At 41.2% G+C, this 16616-nt stretch overlaps 1 protein-coding gene across 1 annotated transcript in view; it reads right to left on the bottom strand.

The window, feature by feature from the left end:
* The window catches only part of PPM1H (protein phosphatase, Mg2+/Mn2+ dependent 1H), a 131310-nt gene that overhangs the window by 58725 nt on the left and 55969 nt on the right, over positions 1-16616 (bottom strand). Inside the window, exons 2-3 of the mRNA XM_066550185.1 lie at positions 14840-15008; positions 5881-6225 (exon numbers count right to left, since the gene is read on the bottom strand). Of these exons, the coding sequence (XP_066406282.1) occupies positions 5881-6225; positions 14840-15008 (514 nt within the window). The remainder of the gene's footprint in view (positions 1-5880; positions 6226-14839; positions 15009-16616) is intronic.

Genomic DNA, 16616 nt, shown 5'->3' with positions numbered 1-16616 from the left:
TAAACCCTGCCTACTTTTATGTGGTATTTTTAATGAATATTTGTTGGTCTGATCTATACTTCAGCCATTTTCATATCTGCACCAAGGAACAAACAGCTCAAATTGTTCATGCCTTGGGGTATGAAATTTGGAGCTTTATTTTAGAGCTAAATTTATCTGAAGAAAAACACTACAATAAATAAAAACTGTGACAGGTGCAAATTTGATTTGAGGGGAGGGAGCTGACGTGGTGCAGCAGCAGGGATTCTCAGCAGCACTTGAGCACTGTCCTGAGCCAGTGGGCAGAGGTGTCTGTCACAAATAACTCGCTGACTCCTCACTGGCCAATGCACACACATCCCATTTGTGCCATGAACACAGTGCTGAGGTGCTGTCCCAGCAGGCTATCCTCAGCTGTGTGTGCAAACTGCACGTGGCTGCCACAGGGACATGGGTTCTACTGCATTCACCAACTTTTTGGTGAGAGGGATGGGTGGTAAGGACCAGGAGGAAAACACCTCGAAGCTATAAATCATATCTTGCAGAACCTTTGGTCACAGACATGGGTCTGTTATAAATGCCTCTTTATCTAATCTTGCCATAGAAAAGCTGATTCTCCTCCCCATGGCTTCTGTATTTTTTAAAATTAAGCTGAAAAGAAAGTTCAAAGGAATCTGACATTTCTAACCATCAAAATAATTTAAACTTACAAATACTACAGATTTTCCAAGCACTGCCAGGAATTTTAAGAAACCTTCATTTCCACAGTTCAGAATATCCTCCAAGACCTTCAAACAATGTGCAATTCCTCACCTGGTTTCAGCTCTGTCATACATATACTTTGCAAGTGCTGGAATGTCTAAATTAAAATGTATTTCTTCCAATAAGCAGATTTCAGAAGCATCTATTATAGGAGAGAACATGGATAATCCTTAGAGCCTCTTTTTCAGAACATCCTTGACTTAAGCTACATCTGTGTACTGAGTTTTCTCAAATCATTGCTGTTGTGGGTTCTCCCATCTAGAACTTCAATTTAGTACCATGACTTGTCAGAGTACATTGAGTGCTATGCATGTTTCAATATTGCATACTTTGCTTGACATTTTCTTTTTCAACAGCAAGGAAAGAAGGCAAGGCTTCCTAACAGCTCAACAAGATGTGGGGGAGAAAAATAAAGCAAAAGAACTAAGCTCACCAATGCCACCAATTCGTTCTAATGCAGAGACATTGGCGTTTAATGAAATACATTGTAACAGTGGTGCTGGGAACGTAGTACAAACGTGGGCAGAAGCCCCAAAACGCCTCTAAAGCCTTTATGAGTGTAAAGGGACTCATTCTAGACAGAGTGTATACAAAGCTTTCCTCATTTTCCAGGTAGTGTATCTTTTGTTGGTGGTGGTGCTTTTGGTTCGGGTGGGGTTTGTTTGTTTAGTTTGTTATTTTTCCCGGCAGGAGCAGTTAATTTAGCCGGAGCCCTGCCATTCGTGCCGGGACACGTGCTGCAGCGGGTGGCAGCTGCTCCCAAGGGCTGCCCCAGGCCCGCTCTCCCTTCCCTGGTGCGGGATGCGGGAGGGCGAACCGCAGGCTGCGGAAGGCACCGCGACGAACCGAGCAGGTGAGGGCGAGCAGAGCGGCTCTCCACACCGGGCCCGGCAGCGGCGGGAGCGCCTTGGGCCGGGGCGAGGCCGGGGCCGCCTCCTCGGGCCCGGCGCGGACCGCTGCTGCCACCTGGCGGAGGCTGCGCGCAGCGGCACCTCCATGAGCATCGCTCGAGCCGCAGGCCAAGGCAGGGCCGGCCACGGGAACCGGGAGGGTTTGGAATGGCTGCAGAGACGGACACCCCATGGCCTCCCTGGGCAGCCTGTTCCAGTGCCCTGCCACCCTCAGCGTGAAGAAGTGCTTCCTCCGGTGCAGGTGGAACTGTGGTTTAGTTTATGGCCATTTATCCTCATCCTGCAGCTGGGCAGCACTGAAAAGAGTCTGGCACCATCCTCTTGACACCCGCCTTTCAGATATTTATGCACATTAATGCCATCCCCTCTCAGTCTTCTCCAGACTAAACAGCACAGCTGCCTCAACCTCTCCTCACAGAGAGATGTCCCAGTCCCTCAATCCTCTTTGCTGCTGTGAGAAACAGCTACTCATTTTTCACAGTTTTGCATTACTTATCTATCACACTGCCCTGTGCTGGACCCTCTCCAGTCTGAGGAGCCCAGAACTGGACACAGCACTTCAGGTGTGGCCTCACTAGGGCCAAGGAGAGAGGGAGCATCACCTTCCTCAACCTGCTGGCCACACTCTTCCCACCCTCTTTTCACCTGTATTTATCCTCAGAGCAGCAGCCTTTCCTCCAGGATCTCAACCTTGCTATGACAGAAGGCAGCTTTACACACACAGTATTAGATATCTGGTTTAAAAAAAAGTTTCAGAAGGCATAAACATAAAACTAACTCCTTAGCATGCTTTACATCAAATGCCTGTAATTCTATTTAAACTCTCAATTCTACTGGCTATATAATGAGAGGAAACTTTCAAAAAAGTGAACTGTACAACACATGCCATTCTCTCAAGACTGTTCAATTAATTAAAATGGCACCAATCTAGAAAAAGCACCTGTCTAGATTTCATCTAAGTAAAAAAAAAAACCTCAATAAAAAAAGAAAATCATGATTCAATGAATGTAGATGTATACCTCCCAATAAATCATACAGACTAATTCTGTGCCATTTCTTCCCATTTAAAATTAAATAGGGTTCAAAGTAGAAAAAGTGCTCTCTCCTCTTAACCTTTCTTGCAAATACATACAGCATCACACATATATACTAGGTTAAATACAGGGAAAGGACAATAATTTGATGTTTCTATCCAATATGGAACTGCTCTCCTGGCTCCTTTGAATTGAATCTATAAATGCACATCTTTAAACTCAACAGATGAAAATTAGAGGATTTGACTTTTATGACACCTTCAGAACTTAAGCTTATTTATTTCCTTTTAACTGGAACAATTGTGATACTGACAATTACTGACATTTGCTGTATTTTAGACAGAGCATTAAATTATCTGAAAACACAGCACAAACTTCCTAATTCCAGTTTCAACACAGAAAATATCATTTAGATGTATTTCAAAATGGAGACAATTTAATTGCTAAATGTCTAAGTTAGGCAATGATGATCTGTGTCAGCTTTCCACAGCGTTTTACTGCGTGTAGCTGTTGGACAAGAACTGTCAAAAAAACCCCACATCAAATAAAGGAAAAATAATTTTTAAAAGCCTTTTAAAAGCCATGAATTGCATTTAGTTGAGACTTGAGGAAAAAACGGGGAGACCTTAACTAGAATTCAAAAGCAAGTTGGGGAAAAATATAATGGAAATGGGGGGAAAAAAATGCTCTTAGGAAAAGGGGACAAAGCCATCATTAGATAAACCTGTCAGGTCAGACTCTTTAAAAAACAGTATCTTTGTCTACTTGTTACTTTCACTCTGTTCACAAGAATCCTTTGCAGCAATTGGTGATTCAGGAAAAACCACCAAGAAGTCTGCCAGCATGTGCAGGAAACGTGAGCTTTCCTCAAATGCCAGCTAAACTGATACACTCTGCTGGCACAAAACCCTTGTACACACTGAACATCTTGACTGCCCTGACCTAACTCAACAACATCTATCATGTTCCAGTACAAACAAGGGCTGATTAAACAATGTGCTGTGGAAGAGGCCCAAAGTCTTCTTGCAAAGACTAAAAGGAGTATAAGCTAGCAGGAAGTTAAACAGAGGCAGGGGGAAGATCAAGCACTGCAAGCACAGATGAGACACAGAAATGCTGATTTTATGAATTGCTCCCTTACACAGATGAAAGAAAACACTCTTTTGCCTAAACCAAGTATAAGTGCAAAATTCCCCTCAGAGCTTAAAGTAGATACAATTTAATTATCTACTGCTTTCCTTAAGCTGGCCGTTTTTATAAGATTTCCTGTAAAACTTAATGCTGAAATTACATTGCATTGGAGTAGTCATTTGTTTATCAAAGACAATGATGAAGTTCAGCCCTCTAATACAAAGCACGTGGGAATTAAGATACTTGATATGTAGCATGTGATCAAAGATGCAGTGAGGAAAATGTTCTGTTTAGAAACAGAGAGAACAGATTACTGAGCTGTACAAGGAATACCTGAAGACCATAACTGTAGTGAGTTATCCAGTGTTTCTGTATTTGTCATACTCTACCCACAAAAGCCCTCACAACCAGATCTCTGAGCATAAGCTGAGATGGTCTTCTGTGTGAACACCTACCAGAGATGTGAAGTCAAAATAAAGCAGTGCAATAACAGCCCTGTTCACTCAGACATATTCAGGAAGGCAGTGATGGGTAACACACACGCTGCTCTCCTAAGAGAGGTAGAGAAACAGCCCTTCTACACTCTGTTACTTTCATTGCCCAGTCCCACAAAACTCCACTTCTCATCTTACCCACACTTGGAAACAGTTTCAACAGGAGAGAATCACATCAGGCTCTCAGAGCCTGGCACGCTTCTGGCCTCAGAATTACACCAACTGAAGCATGAAATTGGTATTCTTCTTAAGCATGCTCTGAACACACTAGGGTGCAGTGGATGGGCATGGTCATCTTCTCCCTCATTTCTCAACAAAGAAGGGAGCAATCTCATCCTCCCTTTCTGAAAAGGTGTGCTAAACTGTCAGATTTTCATGCATCCTCCTCTTTCTTTTCATCTAGCAGAAACTGAGCCCACTACCCACAGTGCACAACCCACCCACCCACACAACCCCCACTGAAGTATGCCTAAGCCATGGCTGTGAATGCTGCTCCTGGACCTACCCACCTGCAAGTCCAAACCCAGCTGGTGGGTCTGCTTGCCTGCACTTCCTTGGGAAGAAAGAACAATCCAGCAAAAGATAATTGTTATTCAGAACTCAAAGTGAAGTACTACGTGTAACAACAACTGTAGTCTCTAATTAAATGCATGTACTGGACGAAATTCACATACATCAAGAAAAACAATGATCAGATATGTCTTTTCAGACAACAAATAAAACCAATGGGAAACACTGAATAGCTCACACTCCTCCTTTTCAAATAAGAGGCTTTTCGGAAACTACAGCAACAAAATTAAAAAAAAACCCACAACACTACCAGACCTCCCAAAACCTGATCCACATGTACTTACTGGCAGGCCAAACCTTTGCTCTGCCTGACAAGAATGACTTTCAGTAATGTGGAGAAGTGAAGGGGGAAGTTGTGGAGGAACTACATCAACTACAGAAGAGGAAAAACCAGCTTCCATAGGGAAATAGATGGATATTCTGTTCCCATAGGGTCATGATTTTCTGACAGTTGTTCAGGCTATACACAAGTCAGAGAGATGGTAGGAATGAACTTCATGCCCCACTCACCCACAAAATCTGCCTCAGTGAAGAGCTGCAGACACTCTACAGACACTACTCCAACACCAATGTGAACTAGGGGTCAGTGGACCAAGCAGCCTTTGCTGCTGCTCTGGTAGAGCAATGAGGCTTTAGCAAGTGCGTGCCCACATACTCAGCCTGGTAACAACTGCCAGTGCTGAAATCTGCACTGTAAGGCAATACTGATCTTTATCTTACAAAAGGAGGGGAGAAGAAAATTAAAAAGAAGAGTATTATACATTGAAAATTCAAGTCATTCATAACCATTTCCACAGTACTACCTGGGAGTTAAGATACAGCTCCAGCCTCCCAGGGGTGTACCTGGTAGGCTGTTGAGGCTCTTAAACAGTTCTGTTCACACTGAGATGTTGTTAAAGCAATGAAAGAAAAAGAAAAAAAAATCGAAATCTTCATGATCTCCAGGTGATGTGACTCAATGTAAACAACAAGGACTTCAGAGCCCTGAGACATACATACCATTTCCTTGAATGCACTTTCTATGGCCCCAATAACCAGGCACTCATGTGGGATCTTCTTCTCCGTGAAGAAGCGTGTTGGAGGTGTGCTGGGCGAGCCCGGGGCTCCCACACCGCCGCGCAGGGAGGCCGCCCGAGTCAGTGTCCTGCTGTTGCTGGATGGGTTGTCGGGCTCCTCTCCCAGGCAGGTGGGTGGGAGGACGGCTGTGTTCTTCAGGATGTCCACAATCTCCTGCAGCTGTTCCAGGATGTGGTGCTGCAGCAGTTTGGAAGCGACCACAGCTGCCCCTGAGCCAGCATGTCCATCAAACAAGGACCAGTAGTACAGGTTGATCCCATCTGTGTCCTGGAGAAGCAAGAGGGGGAGAAAGGAAAGGAAAAGAGATGCTCAGTGTTAAGCAGTTGTGAGAGAGGTGATTGGTGCCACAGAGGCAGCAGGTGAAACACAGATAGCTTTCCCAGAGGTAACATTCTTTCTGAAACACAGAAATACCCATAGTGTCAGTACAACTCTGGTTGAAAGAAGAGATGCTTATTTTTACCACACATCCCCAGCATGTTTTTTTCTTTTCCTTAACCTCATAAAAAAAAAAATGCCGAAGAAAAAAAATGGAATAAGAAAGGCTGAACTTACAATCTTTCTTACCTTACAGCCATCACAGGCTGTAGAAGAAGAGCATTTGTATAGATGATAGACCTACCACTCTGAAAGATCAAAATTCTACACAAGACAGCACCTGATACTTTGTAACAGACCTTTTTTTTTTGCTAGGAATGAGACAAAGGACCTCAATTTGACATCCAGGAATAAATGTGAAGTCCACTTCCATACCTGCTAGATAAAGTCCATCCATGCTGGCAGATGGGACAACTCAGGCTTTTCCTGCCTGTGCCAGCCTAGGAAACAGCGCCAGCACAGAGGTCCTCGAGGATGACAGACACAAGTGGGATCAGCTGCAGTTCATCTGATCTAGCCTCTATGTTCACTGCCTGGTTCTTCACAGTCCTCTAAAAAGTTTCCTGTATAGTACTGGAAATGGTGGAGTACCCTATCACTTAGGGCATTAACCCAGGGCTGGAGGCAGAGAAGCCCTGGGCATCACAAGCTCCAAAATATCTGGAAAATACCGAGGAGCCATACTCTTGATAAGCTCAACTTTTTGTGTGGAGAGAAATTCACCTACCAGTCCTTAGGTAATCATTTAAGATTGCCTTAAATGATACCCACCTTTGCATGACAGCATATTTGGCAGCAGCATGGGGAAAGAGTCTTTCCTGTCTTTCCTTCCCCTCCATTTATTTTAATCTTGCACCTTCTCCCAGCTATGCAGAAACAGCTGTTACTGGGGCTGCCTTGCAAGTCGGATGTGGGTGGACTAATACAGATTTAGAAAGAAACAATTTTGCAAGGGACAGGAATGAGGCTATACTGTTGTAAAATACTTTGTAATAAGAAAGCATAACCTAGATCTCACTACAATCAAAGAACCTCAAGATTACATGTGGTCTAATTTAGAATGACAGATGTGATTTGTTTCGTTCATCTGAACACTGCTCCCTTACACTACAGGTCAGCATAAAGTCTAGGCACCACCTTCATCCCAGCTCTTCATGTCCAAAGCACTGCCTATTTCAAATTTATGGACAGGGCTGTGAATTGCAGCTCCTTTTACTTTCTGCTGTTTCTGCCACTCCACTAAGGTGCCATGATAATAAAAATCACATAAAAGTTGAGGTGGTGTTTTTTTGCATACAGTATTGTTGATGTGGTAAAGTTCAAATATATTCTTAATCAAAGCATCAACATCATAGTCATCTACACAGCAGAGAGCTCCTCCAAGAGGAGGAATTCATCAGTCCCTCATGCACTCTTCATTACTGAAATGCTGTGATAAGGGGGTATTGTCCTCAAGTACTGTTTACTTACCACAGTAAGGATAACACAGGATACATCCTAGAATGGTAGAAAAACGAACATATGTCCACATTTCTGAACATGGTTCCTTAGCCAGACACCACTCCCCTCTCCCCCCACACTTACCCAGCCTGGCAAATTCATCAATAAACCAGTTGTGAAACTTCCCACCTGAAGGCAGGACTGGCAGTTGTACTACCTTGCTCTGGGCTCAGAATCCCTCCAAATTCACAACACTTGGCTGTAAAATTCTGTGTAATTTTTAATGGCTAACAGGATTAGCAATTTTAAAACTTGCTTGTAAAAATAGATTGCTATTAATGGAAAATGCAAAGTATTTTGCCAACAGAAACAAGTTTTCCAAAGTGAAAAGTTTCAGTTTCAGCTGAAAACTGAAACTATTTATTCAAAATAACTACATTGTGCCTCCTGGGATATCAAACCACTTCTGCTCCCATTCTTCTCTTAAGAGTTTGTCTCCCTGCCCAAAATCCATGTTATGATGCAGCATGGATAATGCTTCCACAGTTTTTGTCCTCATGTCCTTTAAAGGTGCTACTCCTTTGGAAATGTGTCCTCTTTGTAGGGGGGAAATCCCCAAGGCATTTCAACTCTGATTGAGATTGAAATATTTTATCTTCCACCAAAAGGAAGCAAATGTTTTGTCATTGTTCTCCCCATGCCTCCAAACTGGAACAGAAACTTACAATTAAGAACAAGTTTGATCTGCACTCCATTTTCATGAGTTGTCCAAAGCAAACCCCCCAGCAAAGCCTGTGTTACAGCTTTTCAGAAGATAAAGACAACAGTTATTAAAACAATGTATTCTCATTATTATGATCTCAACTCTGTATATGTCCTACACTGATCAAGCCTCATGTGAGTTTGGAAGTTAAGGATGAGACTGGGACGCTGTAAAACAGATGAAAATAGCCCCTGACAAAAAGGGAAGATGAAATGTTACCATTTATTTCCTCTAAGCCAATGGGCAGCACAACTTTGGGCAGAGAAGTTCATATGGACTTGAGCTGTATCTCAGACTTTCACTGACACATCACCCTGTCATGTGCACATCAATTATGGTGGTCCACTGATCTTGTCCTTTTTGGAGTAGCAATTCTTGAACAAAGAGGACGTTGCTACCAGTTCAGCTAAGCTCAGACATATACACTGCACACCTCCAAGACAGTTCTCTAAATTGCCCTTATGTTGGGCAGACAGAAAAACCCCTACATTTTCAGACTATGCTCATCTCATTCCAAAGTAGATTTATTTCTCCCTAGCAACAGCAGAAGCACCCTAGATAATTGCAAAGTCTGTATTCTGAGCACTCAGGGGAGATGACTACCATAATGCTGCTCTCATACAGACATTCTGTGTCACATGCTCTAGGGCCTTAACTTCAGCTGATTTCTGCAGGCATTACTGTAACCTAAATATTAGTCTTGAAAAACTTCTGTGTATTCCTACAAAGCTTCATTTACTTTTGAACTAGCAAAGAGGAAAACCACAGATAATATATTAGCTGTCTAAAAAAGGAAGAAAAAACAAACTCTTTTTCCCCACTCTGAGAATAAAAACAGCTCCTCTATTTGAAAGAAATTAATTCCCCAAAACCACACTGATTCAATAAGAATTAAAAATATGATGCAATTAAGGCAGTGACTCAGTGAACAAACAAGGGCCAGTAGTCAGGGCACGCAGATGAGGCAAAATGCACAGAAAGGTCCTTGCTTTTCCTCACACAGCTGAGCTGACCTCTGCAGCCACCAAGCAATTATCTGTTTTGGTGTGCATATGCATTGCTGTTTGCTCTCTTTTATATCTGGGAGCTTGAAATTCTTCTCAAAAAGAACTGACATTCTGCAAACGCAGAGAACAAGACATCTTTTTTACTAGCACTGGCAGTATTCTATCAGAAGTAGTCTGTTTCAAACACCAGTCTTCATTTCTTCTTTTATCTGAACAGAATCCTCAAATAAGAGTGTAGTCAGTCACCACAGTGATGTATTTTAGATTTTCATTCAAAAGATTCTGACCTAACAAATAGGCTGAATAACTACCAGAAACATGAAGAGAAAACAAATCCTTCACTGCACCGACCTCACAATTAATTTCCTAGTACAGAATGTACTAGGAAATTTAATAAGCTTCAGGCTCCTCAACTGCTGACCTAGCTTTCAGGAAGGTTCAGCAGTCTCCTGGGTTTTGCAATCGTAAAAGATAATTAAGACATGCAAAGTTTTGGGTCAAGCAATGGATGAGAAATCATGAGAGAAACTGCATATATATACATACATAATTGAGCTCAATGATATGAAGAAAAAAAAAAGGAAAAAACCTTAGCAATAGCTAGTGATCATTTTGGGACATGCTTTTCAGGTAAGCTAGACAGCAGTCTTACATTGCAAACCTTCAGATTGTTGTTATGGAGCTAATTCCAAACAGGCAAATAAATCATGTTGCCACTAAAGATTTATTCTGGCAACTACAACCTACCCTGACTATTATTATTCCAGATATGAACTATAGTCACAAAACACTTAAGAGAGCAACTTGAGTTCTCATAAAATCTGAACTGGTCCAGCAATTGCCACTCCAATCCTCAGAGCAAAGCCTCCTCATGTTACCAATATGTTCAGCTGCCTGTGGTAGGCTACCAGCCTTATGCTACACAAAACATACAATATCCCAGACTTGCGGCAAAGAAGACTACAGAATTAGTAATTATGTATCCTCACATTACAGTGACAATTAATAATGCATCACATTAAGTCCTGCAGCCTGATTATCACTATGACAATGTCCTGGGACATGATTTCCACTTTGCTTGCTGATGGTTTTCAGCATTCATCATGAAGGTACTCTGTAGTTAAAGGCATTTAAAAATAGTACAAATGAAAAAGATGTGCAATTTAACAGGAATGTTCTTGAACGGGGACAGACAGGAGACACAATTAATCAAGCAGCAATGGAGTGGGATGGGAGAAAGGGGAGAGAATTAACTTAGGGTTGAATTTAAAGAGTCTTTCCTTTCACTGCTCTGCTCATTTTATTACCTGCCCTTTCAAGAAGAAAACCATGTTTATGCTATTTAATAGCTTCCCAGAATTTGTGTGTTTGGGTTAAAGAAATGTTTACTTCTCCATTTCTGCATTTCTGGCCTACCTCCTCCTTTCCACCCCTGAAAATCTGTGTGGAGAGTCAAGACCATGGTAGTGGCATTCAAGTTTTATGGACAACACGTGGATCTCCAACTCCCTTATGCTGCTTTGCCAAAGCACAGGGCTGGATCGATGGGGTTAGCATTAAAGAACAATCACACAGATGTAGCTGATGTTTCACAAACTTCCCAAAATGCAGGAGAAAACAAAAATGGCATGTGCCATTCTCAGAGAGTCTGTGGAAAATAAAAATCTGAGGATGATGAAAAGGACTCTGTTACATAAAGTTTACATTTCAGTGCCTATTTCCCTTGTGCTCCACACTTTAAAAAAATCCTTTCAATGAACTTTTTCCCTCATTCCTTTTTCCATCAGTATTTCTGCAAGGTGCTTCATGACATAGAGAGAATTTCAGATGGATATCTGAGAATTACAGTGGGATATCCTCATGAGGCATTTACACTATTTAGCCTCTGGCTTTCTTAATAAATATTTCCTAGGATGATATTCTATCATTCACTGTAGTGTTTAAAGCCAGTATTTCTACATCTTATTCATACAAATTAAGTTGTACACTTATCACATTTAACATCAACCTCATATACTCCTTAAAAAACATTTGCCAACAGTGCTATGTGAGCGGTATTATACCTCACAGTATAAAAATATATTAAAAGAAACCAAACACAACATAGCAATGTGCTTTTTTCCTCCCTGTTTTTAGATATATTCAACCAACAAAAGATGTAGCAAGGAAAAAATCCTATTATGTGCTAGTGTAAGACTGCCCTCTAGTAGAAAACTTTCTCCAGGAATATGCTGCAGTTTTGGGAAAATATATTACAAATTTAAATACATAAGCTGTGGTCTAATAACATGGTAGAATATGTTTTCCACAACTAAATAATGAGTGTGACCGTACCTATATCAGTGCCATGTAGAAAACAGAAGTAAATCCATAGATAAGAAGAGAACATATAAATAATAAGATAAGAAGTAACTAGAAAACAGTACAATCTATTATATGGATCATCTGGCTCCTGAATTTAGATGTTATGTTCCCATCTTGTTAAAATATGTCAGAAATAGAATCAAGAACAGAGGATTTGGAATAAAAGTGTTTCTCTCAAGAAACTTGAAAGGGAGTAGCTTTTTCATCCAAAATCAAGATGAAAGATACAGACTTGAACTAGGAAATAGTGAAAAAAGAAAGAAAAATCAGAACATTCCGTGAGTTACTTCTCATAAACTCTGTGTAAGTAGATATTTACTGAGGAGATATTTACTGACAATCATGAAATATCAAATGGATAAAAAGAACAGCTTTTAAAAACATGAAGTTTATTGACCCTACCATTACATTGCCAGAGCAGTACATCAACTGTAACAATGGATAACAACAAGGTTAGTTAAGATGCTTTTCCAATAACAAAACTATTTTAGATCCCTGTATCTTTAATGCAATCTTACTGACTATGTAACGTTTTGAAAAAAAGTTCCTTCTGAAGATGGTGATTAGTCATGGCTTTTGCTCTTGAGAAGCTTTTGATACTGAAGTTAATCAAGCTTTGTGAAACAATGCTACAAAGATTTTTATGTCCCATGCAAGCCCCTAAAATATGCAAAAACAGGCAAACTCAGCATAGTTACATTCACCCACATCCCAGGTGCAGAGGCCCCTGACCATGCATCTCACATGGTAGGTGTGGAACTTTAATGTGGTATGAGACCAAACCTCATATCTCTGCACAGCATCAAGATGTGTGTAGCCAGGCTGGTGTGCACACAGGGGTCTTTGCAGTGTGCCTGTGTGCATGGCACAGTGATACCCTTAGTGTCAAACAAACCCATCACCTGGACCAAGGTGGCTGTCTTGTTATTGCTATACGCAAACAAGTACTGTGGCAAAATGCTTGCTTCATTAAACATAATTAATGCATACAAAAGTTAAATACCCTCCTGAAACCAAACACCTTCCTGAACCAACAGCAGGCAGTTGCATGGACTTTCTAGGAAAGACTTTTAAATACACAGCTAATTAAAACAAATTCTGTTTTGCTTTGCATGACTGTATGTAGAACTCCAAGCCCCAGCAAGTTCTAGGCACAATTCTTTATCCAGGAGTTTGCAAAAAGTGTACTTGAAAAAAGAAATCATGACTGTCTGAATACAATGAGGAATATCAGCACACAGGAATTGAAACACTATTTAAAGAAAGATTTTTAAAGAGGAAAGAACAGGGCAATTTGCAAACCCTCAGGATCTGTCAATTTGAAAATGTTGCAGCAATAATGAAGTATGAAACAGAACTGGAGGAGCAAGAGGTTGGGAGGAACACAGTACAAGAGAAATGCTTGTTTCTCAGGACCCCAATGAACCCTGCAGCGATCAGGTGTACCAAGCCATGGAATTCTGAGAGAGTGACTAAAGCAGACTGCTAATCACCACCTGATTTAAAATAGACACACACATACCAACTAACCAAACAAAACCAAAACATATAAACAAACCAAGCCCCAAAACCAAAACAAAAAAACCTCCAAACTACCAAAAAAAAAAAAAAAGGCTACTTACAGTCCATTGAAAAGCTAATTATCACAACCTGTGTTCTCCAGCAGCAGGAATACAGCCTATCCACATTGTCTGACTAAAACATTCATACAGGCCATTTAGTATTACATGGTGAAATGTTGGAATTGAACACACACTATCAATCACTGCTGGAGGCTGAGCTCATGCTTAAAGAGCAGGTGAAATAATTAGCCAGTCAGGAAACAAGACAGATGAAAAATAGCAGACAATTGCCAGTAGACAAGTGTATGACATACACCACACTTCACACAAATAAGGGAAGCTATAGTCTGCAAAAATCACTGAATTCTATGTGCTGATGACCTTACCCTACCTGCATAAACCAGAGGAGTATCCTGCTTTAGTAGTTAATTAAATTAGAGAATGCAGTATCTTTTCAACATTGACTGAAGATGTGGTTTAATGGCTTAGATATAAGACACATTTTAACAGCCCATATGGTTCATATAGTTCTTTATCTGACCCCTGTGTAGGCACAGTAAAAAAAGCTGCCAGTGCAGTGTCCACAGAGCTCCATGTAGTGCAAATGTGCCTACACAACAGTACAGAAACTTAGAAAGAGCAGATGGAGGTTGACATGTGTTTTTGTGGCACCATGGGCATCTGTGTCAATTACAGAACCATAGAATGGTTTAGGATGAAAGATGATCTGGTTCCAACCCCTCTGCCATGGGCAGGAACACCTTCCACTAGACCAGAATGCTCAAAGTCTCATCCAACCTGGCCAAACGTCTCTGGGCAATCTGTTCCAGTGCCTCACCATCCCCACAGTGAAAAATTTCTGCCTAATATCTAATCTAAACCCTCTATTAGTTTGAAGTCCTTACTCCTTCTCCTGTCACTACAGGTCCTTGTGAAAGCCCTCTCCAATTCCATTTAGGTACTGGATGGCCAGTCTAGGGACTCTCTGGAGGCCTCCCTTCTTCAGGCCAAACAGCCCCAACTCCAACTCACAGCCTGTCTTCATAGATGTGCTCCAGCCTTTTCCTCATCTTCAAATTTCTCAACATTATATTTCAGAAATGAAACAAAAAGAAAAATCCAGGAGCATCTCCTTGCCCATCTTTAAACTAAAATATCTTAGATGCAAGGAGCATTTTTCAAGACAAAAAATTAAGTAGTAGAGCTAAGAAAAATATAGTGAAATGTTCTGCATTTAAGCAGAGATAATCAATAAGAGGTAACTGAAAATATATTAAAGATTCAGAAAGCACCTTTCAATGCCAGATTCTTACACCCTTTTTATTATTTTGTATGTCTCTACTGACAAGATACAGAAGTTTGCTTACTGAATTGTCTTTCAGCTGGAGACCTTCTCCATTGGGCAGCGATGACCTCCGTTTTGTTGAAGAGTTCTTGTTTGGTGTAGAATTACTGCCTCCAGCTTTCTTCTTGACAAAGAGGACTTCACAGCTGGCTTGATCTTCATTGTGCGTGCTCTTCCCTGCATTTATTACCCTAAACAAAAAAAGAAAACAGTGACCAGATTAGCAAAGCACAGAAGCCCCCATCTGTATCTTGCAATGTGACTTCAGAAGTATGGAACCAGAGTCCAGCACTGTTGCAATTACTGACTGAATTAAAACACCTGACTGCCTTTCAGACATACAACCATACACACAGGCATACCTTTTATTTCTGTACACATACACACGACACAACAAGCATTTTCTGCAGAACTATGTGAATAAGAACCAATGGTGTCATAAGCATATTTCACCCCTAGGCATACCACACTTCTTTTAAAAAGAGACTACTTTATGGATGAAGTTGATAACACATACGCCTCCCAGTTGAAACATGAGACCCCCATTTTCTTTTCCACCTGTCAGCATCTCTGCTGTAAATATTGAATCTGCTGGCTAAGAGTGTGCATTCTGTCAAGTACCAAGTCTTTGCACAAACAAAATACCTGCTATAAATCTACAAAGCTGTTACTGCTAAAGGCAGTCTGTTCAAACAGCATATATTAGAAATGCTGTGACAGAAATACAAGGGAAAGACTTTGTCTCCGACAGGCAAGTCAAGCTTGCTTGTACCACAGTGATACAGTAATGCATACTAAACACATCCCTCTGGTACTGCACAACATAACCCCCTGCCCCTAGAAGCCTATCTCATACCATCTGTCCCACCAGCCCTGTAGAAAACAGAAGATTTGCACTAAGAGCTGCAGGCATGCAAAACCCAGCACTAAGAGCTCAGTACAAGCTTTTAACAGCCAAAGGTATCCTGAGACTTGTACCACAGCTTCCTTCCTTCCTTGGATCAGTGATGAGGCTGAAATAAACAGCTATTCCACCAACAACTTTTATAACCTTAATCAGAAGTCTGTGTTATCCAAAATACTGTGGTTACTATCATCGATCTCAGAACAGTCAAGCCCAAACACATTTTCCACTTTCTACATGAGAATCTTATCACAAATTGACCAATTTTGCATTGGTTGAGAGTCCTGGGTTCACACAGGGAAAACCCATGCAAGACAGGATGACATCTTGTTCCAAGCAAGCAAAGACACTGTGACTTTGATGGAAGCACATCTTCTCCCACAAACACTATCCACCCACTCCTCTTCACTGCGAGGTTGGGGTCAGTAAGCCTGATAGTCAGAGACAGCATTTCCACTACTGGATAAGCACCGAGTTTCACAGCCGGCACACCATGTCTTTAGAAATAACTGCTGCCTCCCCAGAAACAAAAACAGCTTGAAGGCATATCATGACCCTGATGGCAAGTTCAAGACATTCCTGACTTCTTGATCTCTAAGATTTTCATTATGGTAAAACTTTACAGAATAGGAAAATACTTGCTAAAGGTTGTTGAAATGAAAAGAAAACAAAAACCAAAGGAAGGCTTGCAGGGAACCCCAGCTTGCTCGCTCTTGCTGGAATGTCAAGTCTGTATCAGCCTTGCTGAAAGGTAATACATTTTTTTCACTTTCAAGGAGCAGTATGATGCTGTGACACACAAATGAGTATTCCTGCCTCTGAAAAGAAAAAAACGTTTTTCTAAAAGAGAAAATGTACATTCACTGAAGTTAACTGTTTTCAGAAATGGGAAGTT

This window comes from Molothrus aeneus, chromosome 5, assembly GCF_037042795.1.
Source record: "Molothrus aeneus isolate 106 chromosome 5, BPBGC_Maene_1.0, whole genome shotgun sequence".
NCBI lineage: Eukaryota > Metazoa > Chordata > Aves > Passeriformes > Icteridae > Molothrus > Molothrus aeneus.
This window is presented reverse-complemented; position numbering and strand designations above follow the sequence as displayed.